At 49.3% G+C, this 26,237-nt stretch overlaps 1 protein-coding gene across 5 annotated transcripts in view; it reads right to left on the reverse strand.

The window, feature by feature from the left end:
- Positions 1–468: 468 nt before the first annotated feature.
- The window catches only part of tns1b (tensin 1b), a 52,456-nt gene continuing 26,687 nt past the window's right edge, over positions 469–26,237 (reverse strand). For 3 of the 5 annotated variants that reach the window (XM_062456356.1, XM_062456353.1, XM_062456352.1), the window contains exons 14-29: positions 21,577–23,190; positions 16,586–16,767; positions 16,236–16,374; positions 13,763–13,858; positions 11,028–11,208; positions 9,910–10,907; positions 9,662–9,748; positions 8,317–8,445; positions 6,502–6,597; positions 5,253–5,330; positions 5,077–5,148; positions 4,719–4,745; positions 3,968–4,136; positions 3,765–3,833; positions 3,626–3,655; positions 469–3,302 (exon numbers count right to left, since the gene is read on the reverse strand). In XM_062456356.1, coding sequence (XP_062312340.1) covers positions 3,161–3,302; positions 3,626–3,655; positions 3,765–3,833; positions 3,968–4,136; positions 4,719–4,745; positions 5,077–5,148; positions 5,253–5,330; positions 6,502–6,597; positions 8,317–8,445; positions 9,662–9,748; positions 9,910–10,907; positions 11,028–11,208; positions 13,763–13,858; positions 16,236–16,374; positions 16,586–16,767; positions 21,577–23,190 — 4,109 coding nt within the window. In that variant the 3' untranslated portion in view covers positions 469–3,160. The remainder of the gene's footprint in view (positions 3,303–3,625; positions 3,656–3,764; positions 3,834–3,967; positions 4,137–4,718; positions 4,746–5,076; positions 5,149–5,252; positions 5,331–6,501; positions 6,598–8,316; positions 8,446–9,661; positions 9,749–9,909; positions 10,908–11,027; positions 11,209–13,762; positions 13,859–16,235; positions 16,375–16,585; positions 16,768–21,576; positions 23,191–26,237) is intronic. The other 2 variants (XM_062456355.1, XM_062456354.1) reach the window with 2 other exon arrangements.

The following is a 26,237-nucleotide window of genomic DNA, read 5'->3' on the forward strand; positions in this document are numbered from 1 at the left end:
TGACCCCCCCCCGTTTATCATTGTATAATTCGCACACCGTTGACCCGCGCCCATGATTCGCTACCTTTTCGTTGGGGTGGTTGGTACTTGGTAGTGATCGCGCTTGAGATGTCGGAGTTTCAGGGTTCGGCAGTGTACCAGTGACGGGGGCGCGGCCACGTCTGTCAGGCTCGAACTTGGTTGAATGTTTTTTTTGTTTTGGCGCTATTTCGACAAGTGGTCAGCTAGCTACATCAGTTTCATGATGCAAATCAGACTGACAAGGGTCAGCTATCTACGTGACATAGAAAGGTCATTTGTCTAGCTTGGCACACATTTTTGCTGTCATTAACAGCTTACTACTGTTACAGTTTCCAATTAATCTAATGTATTTTATTTTACTGTCTTCACAAGGCATTTTGTATGATCATACTGTGGTTCTGTATGTAGATGTATAAAATATAGGCTAAATATAACAATGCACACGTGATGATTTGTATTGCTTTTTAATGTGTTTTTTTATTCTTTCTCAGAAACTATAAACGCCATTCAATACAGCAAATCATAATACAGGGATCTGTACAGGCATAGTAGCTCATTCACACATTCTACGTCAAGGCGGTTTTGTAAAAGTGAACACACAATAGAAGATAATCCTTTCACACACAAATGTGACTAACATTTGTTTGGTGATAAGGGTCCTTTTTTATTCAACAAGCATTAGGAAGACACGGCCCACACGAAAGATTCAACTGATGTTTGTTGAAAACAAAGCAGATATGGTCTCATGTGAGACTCATCAAGAGTCATCAATACATCTGATTATTTGAATGAACTACAGGCAGCTGTGGGAGATTGGAGTTGTGAGGAATGCTTTGCTTGAACACATTAAATCTCACAGGTAATTCACTTGATGCCAAACATGATTGAAAACAGAACATAACAGCACATGCATGTTCTTGGTGAGTAATATTGTAACATTCTAGTTAGACGTTGTTGTGACCTATTTATAAGTGCTTTCTTTGCTCATTGTTGTAGAATTTACCAGCTGAAGTCTTCTGTCAAGTCAGTATCAATTAAACGAAAATAATATCTAAAAAACTTTTAAAAAGGGATTTTACAAGAATGAGCCCTAACAATTTTAGCAATGATCATTTCCAATTAATATGTTTTCTACTCCAAATTTGGCCAGTCATGACAGTTAAAACACCGCATCAAACTAATATACTTTTCCAATGTTAATTCTTAATTATACCTCTAGAGGGCAACGTTTAAGTTCTGTCAGGATTCAAACAGGGTAGTGTCTGGAGTGCTTTGCTAAACCTGTTCAAACAAGAAAACTTTATTCCTTCCACCAAACATACAGAGAACATCCAAAGCAAGTGCTCACACTTAGTAGTAATGCTGCTTTGCAGCGAGTGGATAACTGAGTTGGTATTTCACATTACACTACAACATTAAGTGCTTAACTCTGACCGTTTCTTATCAGGCTTTTGTCAAAAAGTCTGTTTGCAACTTTGTAGAGGTGTAATATTTTGGGCAAAGTCATTTTTACCATTTTTTTTTTGCAAGGGGTCCTTTTCACCATTCAACATAATGAATCAAACAACAAAAGAAATGCAGTGAAAAACAATATCAAAAAATAACAGTGACAAGCTTTAAAACAAACACACTTTACATTATATATATTTCAAATGCTGTCTCAAAGATCTTGTGATTTTCAAAGTAGCGAAAATAAAGAGTTTATTTTTTTCTTTTGTTAATCTTGATGTAGACTATACAATACACGTGTACAGATATATGAGATAACGTAAGTGACGGAGCAAAAAAATAAATATTTTAGTCAATGTTTTGAAAGTTTATATATTTATATATGTATATTCATATGTATATAGCTTACTTTCAGGTATGCCTTGTGAGTTGGCTGGCTAACACGTCCTTCTGGGATTAAAGCCTCTCTCATTCCTGTCATGCCACATACACCAGGGGACATATAAAGACCAACCATGACAGTTGGAACTTCACAACTGTCATTGTCACACCAACTATTTAGCCCTTGACACGTTCTGCTAGCTATGAGGCCTCAGTATTGTACAATGGCTGCAGGCTACAATACTGACCCTATGGTGAAGAGTGGTATAGTTTTACACAAATTCCTTGGATTGGATCAGAGGTGTTTTCTGTGCTGCAGGTTTTCTCATACAAATGAGTCTGCAAGTAGCATAACAGTATTCTGTCTATAACACTTTGGGTTAGGCCCCTGTCCAGGTGAGCCATGGTGTAACTGACCAGCCTGTAATCCCATCCTCTGACAGCAAACCTACCACTGGAAACCCGTGGGGTATTTTGAACACAGTGTATTTGCCATTACAAATTCGGTCTTTTCGTTTTGTACGTCGTTGAGAGCAGGTATACTTTTTTCTTTAAAAGCTCTTTATAAAACATATGGTTCAGGCCCCAAGTCATCCATCGAGAAAGCAATCTGTAATATTTACACTGTCACCTTGCCAGCATGCAAAATGTCCTTGAATATGCTTTGCAAAAGGGCAAAGATGCAGACACAAAGATTAAAATACATACAGTATCAGTACTCGTATATTGAAAGAAAAAGTAGAGTTTTGATTAAGCAGCCATATTTTACAAAACATAGTTTCAAAACAAACCCTCTAGAGCGTGGCATATTTGCCCAGTCCACTTTTTAAATCTTTGGTTGACCCGTTCAGAAGCCTGATGGATTTACAATCCCCGTGTACACTGAACAACTTAACGTCTTCTTTTTTTTCCTCCCCAAAATAAAAACACTTCACGCTCACTGACCTCATTTCCTCTTCCTGCTCTTGTGTAACCCTACAAGAGAGATCAAAATGGCCTCCCGTCCCAACACACACCACACACAGCCACACCCCACACAGCACTTCCTCTGTCGCCCACGTCAGATACACTCTGGAGTCCTTCCAAGAAGAAAAGCACACACACACACTCTCAGACTTACACTTTCTCAAACACAAAGTCATGCACCCACACTCACACATAAGAGAGCGAAAAAAAGGTAGTGACACAAAAACGCAGAAGAACAGAATTTGACAGATTACATGAGGGTGGTTAATAGATAACAACCCAAACAGATCAGACGCCAGGAGGCCCAGCAGGCCTGACCCTAACCCAGGAGACCAAACATGGCTCATCGTTTCTGGGAGCCCAGCATGACTTTGGAGACGAAGTTGACGATGGCGCTGGCAGGCTGGTCGGCGTCCATCTCAGCGAAGAGGTGACTGACGTTGTCGGTCGTGCTTCCTTGCTTTCGAGCCACAAAACCAAAGAACCTGTGAGTAGAGACGTGTCTCAATAAGACGACTGGAGACTGAACCTGCAGCATTCTGGACACGTCTGTGTTGCCCAGCAAGAAGGAAAGGTGAGTTTGTTCATTGCTAGATAGTTACAGTTGTTCCTAGCAGTTACTGTGCCTATCCATGATGGGCTAACGTATAGTTGCCTTCTAGTTCCAACTGCTACTGTCCAGAGCTAAGGATCAATGATGTTCATGAATCATTATGTTTCTGATGTTTTTCGTGAGAAGGAACAGTTTCTCTGCAGCCTGCAGAGCAAGCTGCCTGCTGTGGATAGCAGAAGGAACAGAAACACTCACCTAGCAGAACCTCCTCCTGGTTTAATCCAACTGAACACAGAAACAAACACAAGGAATGAGTGATGAAATATCAAGTACAGCCCTTCAGTGTGTGTGTGTGTACGTGTGTGTGTCGGGTTGTGTCTGTGTTTGTGCTCACTTTCTCTCCTGAGGGTCAATATCACAGAACGTGACAGTGTTGATAGGATAGTGGCGCCGGAAGAATAGCCTAAGAAAGAAAACAAATAAATAAAACAAATAAATAAAAGGTTAACACAACAAGTTGTCACTTCTCCAACGCCCGTCAGACGCACAACAAGTGTTTCATGTCAAACCCTGTGAAGCAGTCGCCTGCAGACGTACTTTCTCTGGTTGTCAGTGAGGGTGATGCCCTGTCCGGACACCTTGAAGTGGACGATGGTGGCGGTGGGCGGTGACGAGGCCGCCAGCGTCTCGGAGACGGCTTTAGCCACGGCCTGGGGCCCGGTCAGAGACTCCATCTCCACAGAGTTGATGTACAGCACGTTACATGCTGGGAAGAGAGAGGAGGCCATTAGATCTCAACACTCAGGACAGCCAATCACGGACCCTCCCCTCGGATCTACATCCTTTTAAATGAGGGTCCTAAATGAGAGATTGGGATAATAGGAGTATAACAGGAGACTAGACTCTACAAAGTGCTATTTAGGTTATTATTCAAGTCAGCGACAAAGCACAACCATTTAGAGTATATATATATATATATATATTAGTGTTTCTTGTCCATTCCTGCATACATCCTTTAACAGACACATCTGTTCATGCAAAACTCAGTGTCTCGGCAACGTGCATGCTTTCCGGAACAAGGCTGAAGACAAGGGAAAACAATCCAAGGGAAAACAAACAGCCGTATTTGCCACAGAGCATCAGACAGCTGCTGTACAGGCACACTGCAGGACTGCAGCGCTGGACAGGCACACTGCAGGACTGCAGCATTGTTAGGAGGTTGACAGGGAGAGCAGGTGAAGCTTCTGAAGCTGAGAAGTTCAAGACTTCTTCTTGGCTAAAATGCAGGTCATTCAGGTAAGGAGTTGCATTACAAATCAGACAAAACCACATGAGCCTCGGGGTTTACCACTGGAGTCAGCAGGGGGCCTCTGGCCTGTAGCGACAAGGAAGTGACATCAGCATTGGGGAGGGGGGAGGGGGACTAACAGTGTCATGGATTCTTTTGCCATGAAATAGAAACGGAAATGACCCCAGCGTATTTAGTTCCATTTGACCCTCTACTGGTGTACAATAACTTCAGGATGCACTTGTTTTGGTTCACTGAGGTGGACACAGTTTACCATTTTCCTGTTCATTTGCAGCAATGCTAGGTACATTTACGTTTCTTTCATCTAGCAGATGCTTTGATCCAAAGCGATATACAAATATTGGACATAGAAAGTACAGCAGCAGAAGAGAAGGGGTCAGAGGTCAGGGGTCAGTACCTGCTCCCTGCTTGAGAAGCTCAGAAGCTGGGTTTGTGGGCGTGGAGATCTCTGGCATCTCTTCATGCAGATCTGTAGAAGGAGCAGAGGTGGAGGAACAGTCAACACAGACACTCTCAGAGGACCGTGCTGTCATGGTTAAGTCCTCTGTCAGGACCTGATCCAGTGTTCCGTACCTCTGGTGGGGATGGCCAGCTTGCAGGGCAGGGCCAGGGGGGTTATGGAGTGCTGGTATACTAACGCAGAGAGGCATCCTGCGCACACACACATGCACACATTGGAACATTGATTTAATCATTTTAATCTTTTAATTAATAATGTTAAGACAAGACTTTCAGCCGTGCGCGTTCTCCCTTTTAGTCACACACGGAGAACGGGGGGAAAATGTCTGGATTTTTGTGCCATCGAATGTAAACACACACAGTCAGTCAGTAACTCACGCTTGCTAACTCACTCACCCTCACCCACACACATAGAGGGGGGACATATGAACCGTATACCAAATCCCATGCTATTATTAGGATTAGACTTCCTGAGATGTGAGCATGTTGTCCTTAGACTGATGGATGATAACTTAACAGTTATCAGTTAGGAGTCTGGAAGTTCAGGTCTTTTCAGATCTCTCAGAAGACACCGAACACACTGACATGCATACTATGGAAAAGCATACTATGGAAAAGCATACTATGGAAAAGCATACTATGGAAAAGCATACTATGGAAAAGCATACTATGGACAAGCATACTATGTGTGGGTCTGTTGCTATGTTTTCATGCACATGAGGGAGATGCACGACTGCAGGCTTTCTGTATATAATTAAGTGTGTGTGTGAGAGAGAGACAGAGAGAGAGCAGAGAGAGAGAGAGCAGAGAGAGAGAGCAGAGAGAGAGAGACAGAGAGAGAGAGACCGAGACAGAGAGAGAGAGAGAGCAGAGAGAGAGGGCAGAGAGAGAGAGACCGAGACAGAGAGAGAGAGAGAGAGAGCAGAGAGAGAGGGCAGAGAGAGAGCAGAGAGAGAGAGACCGAGACAGAGAGAGAGAGACCGAGACAGAGAGAGAGCAGAGAGAGAGGGCAGAGAGAGAGAGACAGAGAGAGAGCAGAGAGAGAGAGAGACCGAGAGAGAGCAGAGAGAGAGAGACAGAGAGAGAGGGGGGAGAGAGAGAGACAGAGAGAGAGCAGAGAGAGAGAGAGACAGACAGAGAGAGAGGGGGAGAGAGAGAGCAGAGAGAGAGGGCAGAGAGAGAGACAGAGAGAGAGCAGAGAGAGAGGGGGGACAGAGAGAGCAGAGAGAGAGGGCAGAGAGAGAGAGGGGGGAGAGAGAGAGCAGAGAAAGGGGGCAGAGAGAGAGAGGGGGGAGAGAGAGAGCAGAGAAAGGGGGCAGAGAGAGAGAGGGGGGAGAGAGAGCAGAGAGAGAGGGTGACTCACCAAAGTAGGGTTCGTTGGGACAGCCCTTCAGCTTGACCCCCTTGGGACTGGTCTCAATCAGGAAGTGTCTCACTAGCTCGTTAGTGATGTCACCAGCTACCCGGGCACCATGGAAACAAACAAGCAGACAGCAGACCACAAACATTACCAATCAGTTGTACGCCAGATATGACAAAGATTTCCCTCGGCTGTTCTTCCTCCACCCAACAACAGCCCAAACAAGGAGGATAAGCAGAACAGTGGAAACTATGATGATGTCCGAGGCTAGTTAGGTTGTCCTCTCAAACAACCTCAATCTTTATCTGGACAATAGTACCAGGTCCTGGGCTAGATTCTCATATGTCCAGTTTGAGTGGCAATTCAGTAAAATATCAATTCAAGTTGCTAACAGCCAATAATATGTGTTATGATAATTCTGATGTAAATGCCTTCATTTGGCAGACGCTTTTATCCAACGTGAAGCACAGGGGATCTGGGAAGCATCGCTCTGTTGGTCTCCAGTCACACCACTGAGCTAGCCACCATCCCTAAGGAGCTTAAAGGTCTTAGAGCGCAGGCCTCAAATAAATCAAGTCAATAAATGTTTGTTTTTCAGCAGCTTGAGAGGTGAGGGAATGGAGTCAGATAGCTCAACTGGATTAGCGTGACATGCAATCCTGCTGATCTACTTCCAAGCTTCTGATAGGCCAACTCCTGAGACAGCATTCTGCTGTGCTGGAGACTCCCTCCCTCCCTCCTCTGTAGAGAACAGCCCCTCCTCTGTGCTAGGAACACTGCTTCTACCTCATACTTCGATGACAGGAGGAAAACCCCAGGTATTTGTTTTCATCAGTTGTGCATCAAGAACTGAATGTTCCTCTACGTAGCCAAACCCTGCTGGTGCCGAGGGCCATGAGCCAGGATAATCAGCAGTAATGATGGTGCTTTCAGCACGGCGTACGATGCACTTAGCTCCGCTCAGGACGTTAACACATGCAAGGGACGCGCCAAGCAGACCAGCACACCCCACCACCCCTCACACTCCACCACGCCTCACACCCCACCACCCCTCACACCCCACCACCCCTCACACCACACCACCCCTCACACCCCACCACGCCTCACACTCCACCACGCCTCACACCCCACCACCCCTCACACCCCACCACCCCTCACACCCCACCACCCCTCACACTCCACCACCCCTCACACTCCACCACGCCTCACACCCCACCACCCCTCACACCCCACCACCCAGACTTCCACCTCCCTGCACACTCTTCCAGCCCTTCATCACCAGCACTGCCGCCTGACAGTCAAGATGGAAATGGAGATGGTGTGTGTGTTGTAAACCACAAGGAACAGGAATGCACAGGAATGCATTCAACATGGTATGTAACGTACAACGTTCACAATTCGCGACCGGTGCCAAGTACACAGGATATGTAAAACCACATTGCCTCGTTGCCGTAAATGAAACCGTTATCTGCACTTTCCGAGCTTCAACACAAACCATTCTTGTCACCACCATCTCGGGCCCAACTAGTCCTGACATCCCTCAGACCACGACCTCAGAGACACTCTGGCTGCTGTAGTGCACCTTCACAGCTACACTGTACTCATGTAGCAGAGGGGCCAATCCAACGCAACACACAAACAGAATACAGAACCTATGCAGATAGAATTTAGAAACCCACATAAATACAACACAAAACCTACACGGATAGAATTTCAAACATTTAGAAAGTGGAGCAGAAGATGTGTGATGAGAAGGGCTTGGTTCCAGCAGGACGTCCAGGTGAACACCCTGACACTGCTGGGAGCTGGCACTGGTACCTTTCTTGCTGTGTGTGACGGTGGGGGGGGGTGAGGCCACCTTCATGGCCAGGCCGTAGGCCCCCCTGAAGGAGTGACTGTCCCGGATGACGAACGCCCCAGGCTGCCTCTCCTTCAGCAGGGTGATGGCTGAAGACAACAGAAGAATGAAGAGGTCAAAAAAAGAGGAGAAGAAACGATAAAGAAGAGATGCCACAGTGAGACAGGAAGGATGAAGACAAAGGTAAGTACAGTGATGTCAGACCAGTGGTCTGTTCACGGAACAGACATGTAATGCATCCCTGACATGCTGTCTATGTGCCCCCCCTGTCCACACATGACAACTTCAACACTAAGTAAGATAGATGACAAACACATGCAGATGTTTTCTGGTCACCAGCCACTAACCCATTTCACATGGTGCATGACTGTGTGTGTGTGGAACTGTTCAGGGGGATTTGTGTGTGTGTGTTACAGTATGTGTGTGTGTTACAGTATGTGTGTGTGCTACAGTATGTGTGTGTGTTACAGTATGTGTGTGTGCTACAGTATGTGTGTGTGTTACAGTATGTGTGTGTGTTACAATATGTGTGTGTGCTACAGTATGTGTGTGTGTTACAGTATGTGTGTGTGTGTTACAGTATGTGTGTGTGTGCTACAGTATGTGTGTGTGCTACAGTATGTGTGTGTGTTACAGTATGTGTGTGTGTGTTACAGTATGTGTGTGTGTGCTACAGTATGTGTGTGTGCTACAGTATGTGTGTGTGTTACAGTATGTGTGTGTGATACAGTATGTGTGTGTGCTACAGTATGTGTGTGTGTGCTCCGTAAAGCATCACAGGTCTACTGTGGATAAATGGGCATGTTCCTACTGCACACATGTCAATGCATGTAAGTGTGAGTATGTTTCTATCTGGGTGGGTGTGTGTGAGTGTGTGTGAGAGAGAGAGTGTGATGTCACTGTAGTGGAGCATGTGCTTGTGTTTAGGGCAGTATCTCCAGAGTAGGTGATCTAATCCAATAAGAACTGTGAGAGGAACCAGATGGTCTAAACAGGCCTGACCTCACAGCAGCCAGCACACAGCAGCACAGGACACAACCAGGACTCCCTCGCCTGTGAACCAACGGATCCTCACTGCCTGAGCAGTGGCCTCTATACAGACTACAGTACTGTCAGCACAGAGAGCCATGTTAAAGGAATTATATTGTTCCTGTGACCTTCCAGTCAACGCTTAAAACTGTACTGAGAAAAGAATCCTTCAGACACAGGCTGGTGAATCTGGAGCTGTTGGTTCTTTTGCCCTCGACGTAACAAAAGCAGAAATAAGTGTGACGTTCAGTATTCACTCTGAACAGTCAGACTCACCTTGTTCCCGGGAGATGTCTGGTTTGTACCAGAACTTTGACGTGTCCTGGACAAACTTGACATTCAGCCTGGTCTCTGGGCTCCCATCTTCAACAGAGCAGAGGAAGGTACCACAGGTCAAGCTACGTGTTTACAAGCTAGATCTCCTTCATACAAAACACACGCAACACGACACCCTAGCACATGCAGCGTACTAACACGTCACACAGTGAGACCCGGGTAAAGAGGCCCTCGTTCCGTCTCCTCACCCGCCATGTTGAACTTGGAGAAGTCTGGGAGGGTGTGAAAGTGGCTGGGGGGGCTGCCCCCGCTGGACACGGGAGACGACAGCTTCCCGTTCAGGGTCCCGTACGAGACGCCCCCGTTAGGTCTGTCCCCGCTTGACATGCGCGTCTTCTCTGGCAGCTGAGGCTGGACGTGAGGCTGGGCGTGAGGCTGGGCGTGAGGCTGGGCGTGAGGCTGGGTGCCCGGACCTCCCTGCCAGGCCCCCATCATGGCGGCCCCCCCGTCCAGGTACCCTGTGGGAGAGAGGGGGAAGGAGGGCGTGCCCGGGCCGTGGTACCCTGAGGAGCTGCTCTGCCGGGACAGGTTCCTCTCGTCCGGGGTGGCGTAGCCGCTGTGGAGGGGGTGTCGGTCCAGGCTGGGGCTCCGCTGGGACACCTGGGACACGGACGGCTGGCGGCTGAGGGCGGGGCTGCTCTGAAGGGGCTGGGTCAGGGAGGCCTGGCGGCTGAGGGCGGGGCTGTGCTGGGACACCTGCCCCAAGGACGGTGTTCTGCTCAGCAGGGGGCTGCTCTGGGTCCCCTGGGACATGGTCAGGGGGTGGCGGCCCAGGACTGGACTACCGGCGATCCCTGCTTCGAAGCCGTTGGCCGGGGATGGCTGGCGGGCCGTGACGGGGCTGCCCTGATTGGTGGCCCTGTTCTGGAGGGAGGGGCTGTAGGAGGAGCAGGGGGCCGGGGTCCGATGGAGAGTTTGAGGGCTTCCGTGTGAGGGGGACCCCGTCGCCATGGGGACCCTGGTGGGCTCCGAGCGAGGGGGGCTGGGGTCCTGGGAGATGTAGCCACCCAGGAGGCTGCTGGGGCCGGGGTAGGAGGGGCTGGGGTAGGAGGGGCTGGGGTAGGAGGGGCCGGGGTAGGAGGGGCTGGGGGTGCTGTAGGGCATCTCTGAGGGCTGGGGGCTCACGCCTGCATCAGTGGTTGGTTGTGAGATGGGGCTCACGCTACTGTTAGCAAAGGTGTGGTCTCTGTAAAACATTATCAAAGAGGAGATTCATTGAGTGTTCACTGTTTCAACATTGAAAAGTAGGATATGTGTGTCCTGGTTGTCTACAGTGGGCCTTAGCATGTGTGTCATGTAAACTCACCCATCTGTGGACTGGAGAGGGCTACTGCTGGACAGGGGGGCGCTGGGGGAGGGGGCGCTGGGGGAGGGGGCGCGCTGGCGAGCTGGGGCGTCTCCTGATTGGCCGAGGCTTAGGGACGACGCGGGCGTCACACCGCCTGCTGCAGCTGATCTGGCCACAGACTCCACGTAGCTCCTCGGCTCTGCAACAACACAACCAAACACCTTTCAAATGAGCTGAACTGACAACTACGAACTTGCTCGATAAACTCAGTTAAAAAATCAGTTCAAGTTCAGGTCAGAACACATGAAGTAACGTGTGCCGACTGGTTTCCAGTCTTGTAGTATGTTCCCGAGGGTCTGCACATGTCTGGTCTGTGTGTTTAGATCGACAGGTAGTCCTGCTGTCAGAAAGACAGCAAGTCTGCATGAATCCTTTTCAGGTTACTAAACTGAAAACATGCAACATTTAAAAAGCACTGATGGATGAAACAGATGAACATGAGCACTCTGAGGTGTTTTTATTTGACACAAAAACCCTCTAAAGAATGAATTAATAGAGGTTGTTGATAATTTATGAACTCAATTACATACCACCAGCTGCAAGGTTACCTCAGACCTCCCCAACATAGCTGTCTGTCTTTATGTTCGCAAAACACCCAACCCTGTCAACCAAGAGTTTAAACGCACGGCAGAGACACCCTCAAGGAACCCGCCTCAAGAAGAGCTCTGAGATTCTTGTCCAATAACTGAGCATCCCCAGAGCCTGCACCCCTGGACACATCGCCTGCAGCTCATAAAGCTGACAGCCTCCCTCCCTCCCGCTCCCCGTGGCGAGACAGGCCTGCTCCTAACACAGGACACGTGTTTTACGGCTTCTCTCCAGTTGTCTGTGATGTTTACAGGACAGACTAACACGAGGAGGGTCTGTTACGCCTCACGACCGCCTGACAGCCCGGCCAGCCCTTGTGCTCTGAGGAGGATCACCTGGAACTGTACCTTCACCGCAATGTGAGACAAATAAATAAATACTGATGGAAATGATGTTGACTAGGAAGAGGGAAGTCAAGTCTCAATGGGAAGTAGAACCCAGTCAAACGGTGTTGTCACTTGCAGGTGTGAGGGGGGGCAGTGGAGAAGGTGAGGTGTAGGATTCGGAGAGGTACAAATAAATGTTGTGAATGACTGGAGTTGACAGGGAGGTGGAGATGCAGGATGTTCTGCAGCTCCGCTGGTCTTACCTTCTCCAGCTTCAACACTGTCATCATCTGAGGCACAGAGAGAGAAGGAATCGTAAAGCCATGAGAAACAGAGAGTACCGAACGAAGGGTGACGAGGGGAAGAGAGAAGAGGTGTGTGTGAGTGTGGAGAAATACACCTGGATAAATATTTATGTGTAGTATCAGAATACAGACTAACTGTATGTGTCTGTACTGTGTGTGTGTGTGTTGCACAGTGTGTGTCCTGTCCTGCCCCTGGAAGCAGCTGAAGTTCCATGTCTGGAGAGTCAGCCATCCCTCCTACAGCCCAGCTCCTTTCCCAGTAATAACACCCTAATGCACTTGGCTCCATCCATCCAGTCTACAAAGCGTGGACACGATTAAACAGAGCGCAGCCTTATTTACAAGGACCTTCATGAACTCCTGTTTCAGGGGGCCTTCTCAGAAGCAGCCGAGGGCTGTGAGAACCTGCCACTGTGAACGAGCTGCTGCTTTGAAGACAACATCAACATGCAACCCTGTGAAGGTGGCCATACATCAGGCTTTCAGATGGATTCCAGCGTTGCTAAAACCAATCCAGTTTTTAACCACATGAGATGAAAAGACTGCTCAATTTACAAGTAGTCATGAGCTCACTGTTTCTGAGAGGAGGGGTATAAGCTAGTAAAACCAAAATAAAGATGTGGTTTGGATCTGCTGCCAGAGTGTGATATATTTAGCTGAAGGAGACAAATGTTAGCTGCTAAGTTAGCAGCCTCTATAGGCTGAAGGGCTATTTGGCAATCCTAACACATCTGTGTTTCTGGCTTCAAGTAAGATGTGCGGTTCCAAAACTGCCAAATAATACTTTCAAGTCGTACAAACTGATTCTCGTGCTGTTTGCTTTAATACCAAAGACCCAAAACAAATCTGATCCTAACCCTACACTTGAGGTGCACCCTGCTAAGACCTGCACAGGATCAGATTATCCAGAACATCTAGACAGAACATACAACAGGAAAATCCTGAAGTATGCAAGATGAGTCCTCTTCATGTGGACAGCATACTCAATATTCTGTACAGAGCCTCCAGATTGTAGATGTCAGCAAGTGGTATTTAGGCCATGATGTGTTACACAAAACTTGTGGCCACAGGTGGGACTTAATCAAAACCTGTGCATCGGATAGTTTCATGTTCAAACTATTCGGATCACTCGACAGATCACTCGACTCAGGTGAGTGAATGTGGGTCACACACTGACCTCACCGTGCTTTTACAGCAGCACCCGTTCATATCAGATTTCCTACACAGTTGACCACACATGCTTTACTATAAAATGTAAAGAGAAGGTTGTGTTAGAAAGATGTCCAGTAGAACCAAGCTGGGTGGAGGAGAGGAGAGGGAACACTAGGAGATTCTAGTGGAGGAGAGGGAACACTAGGAGATTCTAGTGGAGGAGAGGGAACACTAGGAGATTCTAGTGGAGGAGAGGAGAGGGAACACTAGGAGATTCTAGTGGAGGAGAGGAGAGGGAACAGCAGGTTGCAGGGAGTCTCACCTGAGCCGGTCTGCTGCAGCAGGATGTCAGCAGGGTTGTGGGGCTTGAGGCCCAGGGCGGACAGCGGCGTCCTGGCCAGGCCTGGTGGAGAGCGACCTGTGGGGGCAACAGGCACAGCTCAGGCCTCTAGGACTGTCTCACTGACGGTCTGGACAGCAAACACCTGAGCGTGGTTATCTACTGTGTGCATGTTCTAATGTGGATTTGTATGTCAGGTCGCTGAGTGGTTAGGGAATCGGGCTAGTAATCAGAAGGTTGCCAGTTTGATTCCCGGCCGTTGAAAAATGACGTTGTGTCCTTGGGCAAGGCACTTCACCCTACTTGCCTCGAGGGAATGTCCCTGTACTTACTGTAAGTCACTCTGGATAAGAGCGTCTGCTAAATGACTAAATGTAATGTGTTAACATTTTTATTTATTTATTTTCTTCTGATTGCTCCAATATGTCAAATACTTCAGAATCTCTCAAGAATGTATGTCATTCTACACAGGTGTTTTCCATCAAGACAGCGAGGTAGATCACATGACCCTGAGGCTGACAGACAGGTAGCTGACAGACAGGTAGCTGACAGACAGGTAGCTGACAGACAGGTAGTGGGCCTCGTGCTCTACATGCAGGTCGATCGTCACGGTGTGACAAGCCCCTGGTCATGACATCATCAACCGTCAGCAAAACGTGAGACAACGCGTGTCATACACACAAACACACCATTACAGCACAGCTGCGGTCAAGGGTCAGGTCAGTTAGAGACATCCTCTAGAGTGGGATGGATATATGTCAGGACTGTGGCAGCAGTGATATGAGTCACAGCATATAGCCACAATCATACTATAACTGTTGCAGAACTACAAACACTACAGTTCGACCAAGTCCTGATTTTGGCTCCAAGACAAGATTTGCTTCAAAACTAAATGTCTTAACTTAATGTCTTAACTTAATGTCTTAACTGACCATAAGCTTTGACCTCAACTGCCTCCTGAATGAACAAAGCAAAAATCAACAACCACACAAAAACAACCAAACACAATGACTAGACTAGACGGGGGGGGGGGGCTGGGAGTGTGATGGGAACCACTGCTAAGCATACAACAAGAGTCATGTGGAGAGCAACACCCATCGAGACAAGGAATATCAACACAAGTTTCTGTCTTCATGCTTGTGTTGTGTGCAGCCTACCAGCGTGTGACTGAGTCAAGGTAAACATGTCAGAAATGGTGGCTATATGATGTGTGTGTCTCCAGTCTATGTGTTTGCTAACAAGGTCTAAACAGGTGCTGCTCTCCTGCTGCATGCTGGGTAAAGCAGGGCAGGGCTGTGGTAGGCAGAGGGATCTAGGGGTAGGGGCACTCAGGGGTGAACCAGCTGCTGTGGGTCTAGGGACGTGCATCCTCAACTTACCAAAGTAACAATCGACTGTTTGTTTGGTGAACTACAGGCCCTGAACGTGTCAGGCGGGGCGACTGGAAATGGGGACATTTTGGGGACATTTGACGACTTGGAACACTGTTCCTCAGCATACTGTGGCGGATGAGGACCTAAACAGCTTACTGTTACTGATCCAACAGTTACTGATCCATCATTAGCTGTTCATACTGCCTATGGTGATACATTAGAACAGGGATTGAATCTGGGATTATTGTGGTGCACCGTGTATCGTGGTGCAGGTGAGCAGAAACAGAGAGGGATTCTGTCTATACAGAATATGATGACTCAGCCATTTTGATGTGCTAAAACAATTCCAGGCCATGTAGACCAAGATTCATTCTCCTCTGCCTACACTGTATGTATCTGAATGGGGCATTGCGTCAGCATGTTGGAAATGTAGTTTACTAGCAGTATATTTAGTTTACTAGCTGTGTATTTAGTTTACTAGCTGTATATTTTACGGGTGGAGGCCAGGAGAGACAGTCCTTTCGCTCTCATATTTTAATGACGTTGCTGATTTGTCGGCTGTTGAAGTGCACAAGTTATAGCTTTTACCTATTTAATTATAAATTCATTGTGCTCAAGAATGTCCCAGCTCTTAAGAGTTACCTATGGTAAATTGCACTTGTTTACAACAATGACTGTATTTGCCAATTGTTTTGTTTTAAAGGGTTTTTCAGTTAATATCTTGCGAAAAGATAAGAGGTGAAGAAATTGTATTGTTGAGTTAATATCCTCTAGTACACTTATCAAATCATGAAGTCAAAGTGTAAACATCAGTCTCGTCACAAAAAGCACCCTAGCCCAAACCTAACATAAACACACTCTAACAGAACAACGTGTCATATCCTGTTTGGAAATATAAAATATTCTCAGCTGCAAACATAGAGGAGAAGTTCTAAGACCTAAAAAGTGAATTCCCACGAACCATAGCTCATTTTTACCAGCTTACAGTAATATGTTTCTACACAACAGAAAGCCCTTGTTTCCTTGTTCCCTGTCTTGCCCTGAGCCCCCCAGCGCCCTCTGTCTGCGGGAGGGGAACTTACACAGGTTGAAGGAAGGGGTTTGAGGTGAGACGGGGAATGCAGGGGTTTGGGGTAACACCTCACCACCAGCGAAGGGCGTGGGGCTGACTGGAGCCCCCTCCAGCTCCTCGAAGGCTTCTCTGTAGCTGTGCATGTGTCTCTGGAAGACAGAAACACACACACACACACTCTTCGTATGAACAACAATCACTACAATTCAGGAGTGTAGGTGGGTGGGGCAGTTAAATATACTTTCCTGAATAATAATAAGTGAGGGTGACAGATTTAGCAGTTTTCTGAAAGTGCCATGTGATGTGAACCCTCGGCTGTGCTCTCCCCGCACTGGGAGCCCATGCAGAGCAGCAGTGTACCTCCTTGGGTCGCCCTCCAGGGTTCAGCGCGATGGCGTTGACGAACTCCGGGGAAACGCAGCGCACTGGGGATCGCAGCGGGCCGTCCAGGGAGTCAGGGCCGTCCGGGTTCCCCTCGCTGGTGGTGCGGCGGCGGGGCGGGGCGGAGGACTCGTCAAGGGCCATCCCTCGGGACTGGACACCTGGGGGGACAAGCAAGGGGACACTCAGCACCCTGGAACCTGCAACGTCTGACCTCTTCCTGTGCCGTCTGTACGACTGCTATGCTCATTCATAACCTCTAATGACACTTCATAAAAGCCTCTAAACCAGGGGAACAAGGCCACAGATGCACGTGTCATGCGCTGATGAACACTTACAACAACACATAGCATTCTAGCAGAGCACACAGCATGTGGCATTCATAAATACCACATTCCTGGTTAATAAACATAGTTGTGTTAGTAGTCACTGACTGCGTGAGCAGCAAGTTTCTGGTAGCTTTTTCTACTCAGGGCCAACGTGTCCCCCAGTAAGCTAACAGAGACTCCAAAACTGACCTTTTAAATATGCTACATGAACGATCCAAATTTCTCACAACAATCAGGCCAGTGTTTGTAATAACGTCAAGAGTTTCTGCTCCGGGAACAAGGCTCGTAGTTTATCATGAACTAGCTGCTACATCAGTGTCGATTATATCCCAGTTATCTCAGTAACATTCTACAGCAGCTAATGTTTTTGGATGGACCTCAAAGAAGCTGATAAGCTCTTTCCAGTGAGCCGGTTAGGGTGAAGAGGGAGAGCTGCTAGAGTAAGAGTTTTAGTTCAGTGTGTGTCAGCCTGGTGGGGTCTGGTACTGGGGTTAGCTAACCAAGACAAACGTGCTGCTCTGACTGGGAAATGCTATTCTTGGCATGTGCTCTGGACAAAGATAAAGAACACTGCCAGTACAAATAGTAACAAAAAAAAAGGCACAAGAAGCAATTGTTTTGGAGGGAACCTTCAGTGGGAAATGTCTGGGGATGAAGGTTATAGTATGAATTACCTAAAGGGGCCTACAAACTCACATGGAATTGTTTATATTGAATACTTTGCTTGGCAAAGAACACGTCACATGTTTTCCCAATGAAGATCGAGTTCTGGACCAAGATAAGTAGAAGAAGTGGCCCAACACTATGCTGGGGTCTACTTGGTAGCAAGAACGGAGATTGTCAACCAACTTGACCCTAAAACTGATTCATGGATCTTCTTAGTCAGTTCTGGCAGAACATCCTAAAGATGGAAAAGCATGCAGACACACCCTAGTGTGAGCGCAAGACTGTTATGGAAACCATGAAAAATATTTATGAGCCTTCACTCAACCTCTCCTGGCCCTGGGGGGAATAAGCTAGCCGTGTTTTCCACAGGGGTGACTTAGCAATAGCATTATCCTGCAGCTGTGCATCTCAGACACGAACATCAGTTTATTTTAAAATAAAAGAGGAGGAGGGCCACACAGAGAACAGCATGATGACGTGCTGGTCATTTACATCACTTAACTAACTGATAGTACTTTTAGGAACAGCATTGAGGATCAAGGGCAGGTCATCTTCTCCTGAATATCAGCCATTAAATTGATCTAATAAAGAGATAAAACGTTTGGAACTTGTTTTTTGCTGAATAGTGCATATCAACATGACTAGATCCTATTAAGTGTGATCCATGACGGAGTCAGACCTGCACATGTGTCATTCATATGCTGCCTGTTGACATTCCTGACCTCCGTCCAATGGCGTGGCTTCTAACGCATCACATGTGCGGGCTCTGGGTTTGATTTGCGTGGAAGGGGCGTTGTCTCTGGGCTGGCGTGTGAACAGCATGTAGCCCGTTTCCCCCACCGAGCCTGGAAACACGCAAAACAGATGTACCCAGCATGCACTGCTCCACGGCGCAGCGCTGTCAAACACCGGCCCCGTTGCCCTGACGACGGGTAATGTGTCCCAGATGAGGAGAGAGCTTCCCAGGACTGACGTCGTTTTGGATTGTTTTGTTTTTCCTCCCTCACGTTGCTCAAGCGCTTAAAAAGGCTGATATTGTATAGGAGAGCGCGGAGCCAAGGAAATAAACATGCTGGTTTCCTGTTTCCAGGGGCGTGGCCGTTATGGCTGAGTCTCCTGTGTGTGTGTTTACGTCTGGACTTCTAAAGGTGACGGATGTGCATGGAGAAAAGGGATCATCTGGGGTGAGATTTCAAAAGCTCTGTGAATACATTTTCTTTAGTCTCCTTATATATCCAAATATGTTCAAAAACAGGTCTGAGAGTCAACTGTAATTCACTTCCTGTGGCCGAATGACGTACATAACCGAGGCAGAGGAGAAGAAAGTCTGTCCTGATTCAGAACTGACCCTAGCGTCCACATGACGTATTCTGAGATCTGCAGGCTGGTCAGCCAGATGAGACACAGGGAGTCCCAGTCACTGCTTCTGAACCTGCCAGGACAAGCTCTCTGTCCAGGGAGGCAGAGCCCTGCTCTCTGGAACATTCTCTCTGCTCCTGCATGAACAAAACAGTCTGCACGCTGGCCTCTGCCTCCCAGTGGAGATATAACGCCTTGACAATGTTTCCAACAGAGGCGGCCTTTCCCCTGGATCTGGTGTCCTTTGTCTGCCTTCTAAATGTTAAAACAGAGAGGAAGAGTGCAGCCTTGAAAGAGGCTAGTGTATCCTAGCCTTGGTGTTGTTCCCTGAGATTTGGCAGAGCAGATCTTGTGACATGCAGTCTTCAGGCTGAAGACAGAGCAGCCTTTGTGCTTCCCTTGTCGCGCTCTTGTGAAACTTCATCATGACTCAGTCGCTGACTCCTGTTTGCTGCTTACCCTTGTCAGAGCAGGTCAGCTGTGGCCAGAGAGAGCCAGCACCTGACTGTCCCTCGCTCACAGTTTCAGGAGGGCCACAGGACTGAGACGTAAGCTGAATATGATAGTTCAACAACACACAGACTCACAGAGAGAGAGACAGAGAGAAACAACAAGCAAGAGACAGTGAGATAAAAAGAGGTTCTGTTGCAACAAAGGAATGTAGGCAACATGCAAGCACTGCAACCAGAGGAGAGGGGAGGGTTCAGTCTGAGTAAGCAGAGGAGAGGAGAGGAGGGAGGGGTGAGGAAGAGAGGAAGGAAGGAGGGGAGAGGAAGAGAGTAGGGAGGGGAGAGGAGGAGAGGAGGGAGGAGAAACAAACCAGATAAGTAGGAGGGGTGAGGCTCAGACTGAGGTGAGGCCATGCCCTGGACTCTGGCAGAGTACTCTGGCAGGTGCATGATGGAGTCAGGACGGGGAGGATGATGAAGATGATGAAGAGGAAAAAGAGGGTTTTCAACAAAGAAAAGGGTTAAAGTGAAGAAACAGAACCATGGCAAGCTATTCCCTACCGTATCATACTGCGAACACCTGGACTGTGAACATAAACATCTCTAAGTGCTGAAGACAGATTGACTGTGTACATACAGTAAACAATGTATCTGTTTTACAGTATGATAAGACTGTTACAACCCGCTGAATTGTGTTTAGTCAAACAGTGTTTGTATGATACACAGTCAGCAAGCAAAGTTGGAAGCAATAAAATGAGCCTGTGTCATATTTACAGTTCCTGTGTGTACACAGGGCTTCCTACACCATGGTGCCATGACTGCCATTAAACAAGCTTCCACACACAATGGATTTCCATGTCACTGCTCTACGCTGTTTATACAACAGACTTGTTCCCCTCCTGGCTGCTCTGCAGGACCCCTCGTGTGTTTGGTTAGGACGGCCAACTTCCTGTGCTGGGGACAGCACTTCCTGTGAGCATGTGTCTGAGCATGTGTCTGATGAGTGACGGTTTCACAGCTGAAGAAGCGCAGCCAGGAGAAGAGAGGAGAGACGTGTTTTCTTAAGAGCTTGTCACACTGACACAGGCTGGCTTGAGCTCACTGCTTACAGAACAGGTCTTATCTGTCCTGTCTGTCACTGTTGAGCCCTACTTACAGCTAGACAGACACCTGGATTAGAGGACCAGGGGAAAACAGGGGGTGTGGAGTCTGAGTTTACAGTTATGTATGAAAGGACACTGGTGGACTCGACACATTGTTAAAACATGTTCCTACAGCATGGGACTGTTTTCTGGGGTTCATAAACATGCACGGCTTCCAACATACCTCAAACAGGCTCTGGACAGTCATTTTCCTCAATAAAACTGCGTTACGTCAAACACATGCCCCGCAGGATTGAAACTCTGTTCCCTAAGGCCTGGACCAGATGTACCAATACTGTAGGTGTGTCCCTGCAAGCAGCAGCGTTTGGAAGGCCAGGGTATGCTGTAGATACAGCCCATCACAGAGCAGGGATCCTGGGTTGGAGGACTGTGTACAATGGCTTGATTGTGAGCTCGGGCTCGTTTCAGCGCCAGCCCGGCAACTCAAAGGGATACAGGGAGCCAGGAAAGTCAAGCTGGCGTAGAGAAGGATATCTGGGGGTCGCTACGTGCTCTCTGTACAGGGAGGGGTATCCATGTTGTTCTGCAAGATGTGCTCATTCTTATCCTTATTCTTATTTTTATATATATTTTATTTTATATTTAAATAGTTTTATTCTTAGATTGTTTAGTTCTTAGGAATAGTTAAACTTCTGTACCTTTACTTAATTTAAGATTCGTATATGTTTAGTGTTTGCACCTCCCTGCCACAGTAAATTCCGTGTTTGTATAACATACATGGCGAATAAGCCGAATTCTGATTCTGATGTGTGTCCATCTATTTTTCCATTCATTTGTTCCGTGGTCTGTGCCTGTATTTCGTTTGTATTCAGGCTGAAACAGTCCTTAGCCTACCCACGAGTTACCCTTGTTCAGATTGTTAAGGTAACCATGCAGATTCCTGAAATGATTCAATATGCTGTGGAGCTCTTCAGAGTTTTGCATAGAGTCCCGTTTTTCACAGTGTGAGAAAATGTACAAATGTATCTAAACGTGAGAAAATAGAGTTTGGAAAGGAGTCGTACCTGCCACGCGCTGGGCCACCAGGCCCTCCACGCTGAAGCCTTCCTCCTGGCCTGGCTCCCGGAGCGGGGGGGAGGCAGCCCTGGGACTGCTGCAGGGCTCGTCCGGCTCTGCTGGGGGACAGCTGCTGCTGGGAGGGTAGCTGCTGCTGGGAGGGTAGCTGCTGCTGGGAGGGTAGCTGCTGCTGGGAGGGTAGCTGCTGCTGGGAGGGTAGCTGCTGCTGGGAGGGTAGCTGCTGCTGGGAGGGTAGCTGTTGATGGGCTTCAGCTGCAGCTGTCCCCCAGAGGCAGGGCAGGGCTGGGTGGGGCTGGTCCAGGCCCCCTGGTGGACAGGCTCTGCTGGGGGCCCGGAGAACTGCAGGCCGGGTTGGCAGGGGGCCGGGGGGCCCTGGACGGGGGCGGGCTCCGGCGTGCCGGGCTGCGCCGGGGACATGGACGGCTGGACGGGCGAGGATCGCTGGGCGGGGCTGTGTGTGTGGGCGGGGCTGTGGGCGGGGCTGTGTGCGGGGTAGGAGGGGCGAGCCTGGGAGAGGGAGGGCTGGGTGGTGACCACCAGGCCCTCTCGTGGGGAGGCGCTGGGGGGAGTGTGCGCTGGCGGGCGGCTAGGCTCCAGGTCCTGCATGAGCAGGTTGAGTGCCTCCAGGGACTGCTGGATGTCCTGCTGGGAGGCGGCGGGAGGGGGGAACTGGGGCAGACTGTGGTAGCTATGCATGGAGGAGCCGGGCGGGGGGCTGAAGGTGATGTCGGTGAGCGGCTCAGCGGGGACGCCGTAGTGCTGCCACACGTTCATCCCTCGCTGCACGGCGTCGCGGCTGCTGCTGGTACGAGCCGGAGCTCTGGGCATCTGCTGCTGCTCCCCGCCGAAGGACTGCGATCGAAACAGGCTCCCGTTCTGGCCCAGCGCGTACCCAGCGGCCGCGTAGCCAGCGGCCGGGCCCAAGCCGCCCGCGGGCCCTGGGGGAAGGCTCTGCTGCGGGGAGACCGCAGCCTTGGAGGCGGGGTCAGGGAGGCTGCTCTCCAGGTAGGCCACGCCCTCCCTCCCGTTGATGTGGGTCTCAGGGTGGTCGTACAGGTCCGCGGGCGTGGCTCGCCCCTCCAGGGATGAGGGGGTGCCCAGGCTGCCCCCCTCCACGCCGGAGGGGAGGTCGTCATCCAGGATGTCCGTCTCGCGGTCCATCCCGCTGCTCCCGTTAACGTGGACCTGCGCTGGGACCAGGTGCATCATCCCCCCTCCCCCTCCCCCTCCGCCTCCCGCCCCTGCAGGGGGCGACAAGAAGCCCTGCCGCAGAGCGGGCGCCTCCAGACCGCTCAGGAGCTGCTCCAGCTGCTGCTTCTCCTGGGGGCTGAGGGGCGAGGCCGGGGCCGGGGCCGAGGACGGAGGAGGCTGACTCAGTGAGGCCGGGCCTGCAGAGGGCTCATCAGTGCGGTCGGTCTTGATGGAGGCGGTGGAGTTCCCAGAGTCACTGCTGACAGACAGGGCCTGGTCGACCGGGGGCTGGGGGCCCTCTGGGGCCGCGGGAGGGAGGCCGTTGGAGATTACCCCCCCGTCGATCGACTCCTTCTTACGGACCTTGGCGTATAAGCTTCCGTCCAGAGGGCCCTGGGTGTGGATCACGTCTAGCGAGAGAAAGGGGAGAGAGAGAGAGAGAGAGAGAGAGAGAGAGAGAGAGAGAGAGAGAGAGAGAGAGAGAGAGAGAGAGAGAGAGAGAGAGAGAGAGAGAGAGAGAGAGAGAGAGAGAGAGAGAGAGAGAGAGAGAGAGAGAGAGAGAGAGAGAGAGAAAAACATGTCATTAGTCGGGTTTGAGTGATTTATCATTCAGTTTCGGCGACGGGACGCTTGTGGATATTTGTTAGGGTGAAAGTTTTTCCAGCTTGGCGAAGCAGGCTGATAATGCCAGAGCAGCTAGAGGAGCTGGAACACACAGAGAAGGACAGCTAGAAAGTAGAGAGAAAAAGAGGTGGGTGTGAGTTTGTAATTTCTCAATGTGTGGCTAATGCCAAAACAGCTGCATTTAAAACCAAACCATTTTTACCAGGCTCCTTGACAGGAAATGAGACTGAGCTATGGCATGCACTGTGGAAAAAAACCACCAACTCAAAAATGCCTGGCTGATGCACTTCCTCAATCTGATCACCATCACCTGAAAGACGCTGGCTACTTTCTGTGCACGTTCAGAGCAACATCCATGGTTTTGTTAAAGGGTTTCTGCAGATTTTCCATGAGCTCTGAATGTGTGCTCTGTGCCCAGGAGGTCCTCAGACAGGCTGGGCTTGTTGCTCTGCTGTTGTGTGAGGTACGACCCTAGCCTGACCCCCTCCGACCCCACAGCCAACTTCCTGTCTCACATGGTTGCCGTGACCACATCATTTGGTCCTTTTCCTTTCATCTGAATCCTTCCTTTGCTTTCTGTTTCTCAGCTCTCTCAGCTCTCTCAGCTGGGAGTGTGTCAGCTGGTGACTGCTTCTGTGTGTGTGTGGGGGAGAGGGGAGTGTGTCTGCTGGTGACTGCTTCTGTGTGTGTGTGGGGGGGGAGAGGGGAGTGAATGAACGATCAACTTAAAGTAAAACAAAGCAACGTTTATCGTTTGGGAGAGGTTTGCACAGCCTGGGTTCTGGCTGGAGAAACATGGAAGGACTAGAGTCAGGAAGCAGTCTGGTGGTGAGGGGTGGAGGGTTAGGCCTGGTCTTTCCTCCAAAACTATCTGAATCGGTATGCTTCTCTAGAGCCAATACCACAGAAAGCAACATTGCACCATTCCTCAACCTTTAAACAGCCATATCAAGCCCACATCCCACCCTCATTTGTCCATAAACACAACAGTAAACACGTTGCACACATCAGCACTCTGGGTTATTTTGAGGTGTTGTGTTGGTGTTGTGTTGGTGTCATGAATCCAGAACACTGTGACTGAGGGGGACACCACGCCCTCTTATCCTCTCACTGGTTCAGGACTCGCATCACAAATGGGGTTTCAAGGCGCCAGCGTCGGCCGGGCGGAGCGCCGGGCGGGGCGCCGGGCGGAGCGCTGGGATCTCTTGATCGTCAAGCTCTTAAAAGAGCCTCTCTTGGAAAATGTGAGTTTTCTCTCCATCTGGCTTTCCCCTACGACTGCTCCCCCGCTCCCAGACTGCTCAGGATCCACCAAACAACAGCGGTTCCTTTCTCTAACTACTTGTGGAAGAACATAATGTAATAATTCAGCATTTGTTTTAGTTTCATCCAGCAGTTTCATCTTTGTTTTTACTTTTGATAGTACCAGTTTGCGAGAGACTGGAAAGGCAGGGGAGGAACAGAGGGAAGCAGTAAAAGGGCTGGGCTGGCCCCTGGGTCACTGCAGCACGGCCGGAGGCTACGCGGTACGCACTCTTCCCAGTGAGCCACCTGCGCCCCAGAACATTAGATGTTCAATAAACTGCCGTCACATTAAACTGCCATCTTTAAAAAGTATGTATACGTTGAAATTCTATCCGTTCAATATTTAAGCTGAGACAGAAACAGAAATAGTTACTGTAACTTAGTCTCAGTGCTAGACTGAAGTAGTGAGGCTAGACACACTAAAGCAAGCCATCATGTTTATGAAATAATAAACTTCTCAGTGTCAAGTAACCACATTATGAGCGAATGGCTCATGCACATAACATGCAAACAGGCACACACATACACAGGTGTACTAATACACACACACGTGTACTAATACACACACACACACACACAGGTGTACACACACACACACACATTCTGTAAGAGGAGCTCTCAGCAGCTTTGTAATCCCCATCCTCCAGCCAGGACAGACATGTGACCAGCAGCAGGCGGTACACCACCTCTCACACCTCCACACAGCCCTCTCATCCTGAAACACCAGCTCCACACAGCCCTCCATCCTGAAACACCAGCTCCACACAGCCCTCTCATCCTGAAACACCAGCTCCACACAGCCCTCTCATCTGAAACACCACCTCCACACAGCCCTCTCATCCTGAAACACCAGCTCCACACAGCCCTCTCATCCTGAAACAACCAGCTCCACACAGCCCTCTCATCCTGAAACACCACCTCCACACAGCCTCTCATCCTGAAACACCAGCTCCACACAGCCCTCTCATCCTGAAACACCACCTCCACACAGCCCTCTCATCCTGAAACACCAGCTCTGTCTCACACACCAAGGACCATCCTTCAAAACCCTCCTTGTCAGAATATGCCCTACCTGTGAGAAAGTGCAGATGGTACTGTCCAAGTTAGGCAGGGCCCATCCCCAGAGAGGAGCGTCCAGAGCGTACCATTATGATGCAGGACGGGGGAGTACACTTGGCCCCGGAACCTGGTTCCTCCTGCGCTGTGTCTAGCAGTGTGAGAGCTGCTGCTGTAGTCTGCTGGCTGGCTCTGCTACCGACTGAGCTGCTGTTGGGGCTCCCAAAACACTCTCTACAGTGTGTGTGTGTGTGTGTGTGTGTGTGTACCCCCCACCCCTCCTACCCTCCCTACTATGTGCTTGACACGGTGACATCACTCTTCTAGTTCTCGAGTTCTCACACACACACACATACACACTCTCAGTAAAATAAACAAGAACACCGAGTATACACACACACAATACACACACACAATAATCAGCCCCTCCTTTGTCGACTCTCTTGAAATGCTGTTAAGACTCAGTGCCTTG

The sequence above is a fragment of the Osmerus eperlanus genome, chromosome 3 (genome assembly GCF_963692335.1).
Source record: "Osmerus eperlanus chromosome 3, fOsmEpe2.1, whole genome shotgun sequence".
NCBI lineage: Eukaryota > Metazoa > Chordata > Actinopteri > Osmeriformes > Osmeridae > Osmerus > Osmerus eperlanus.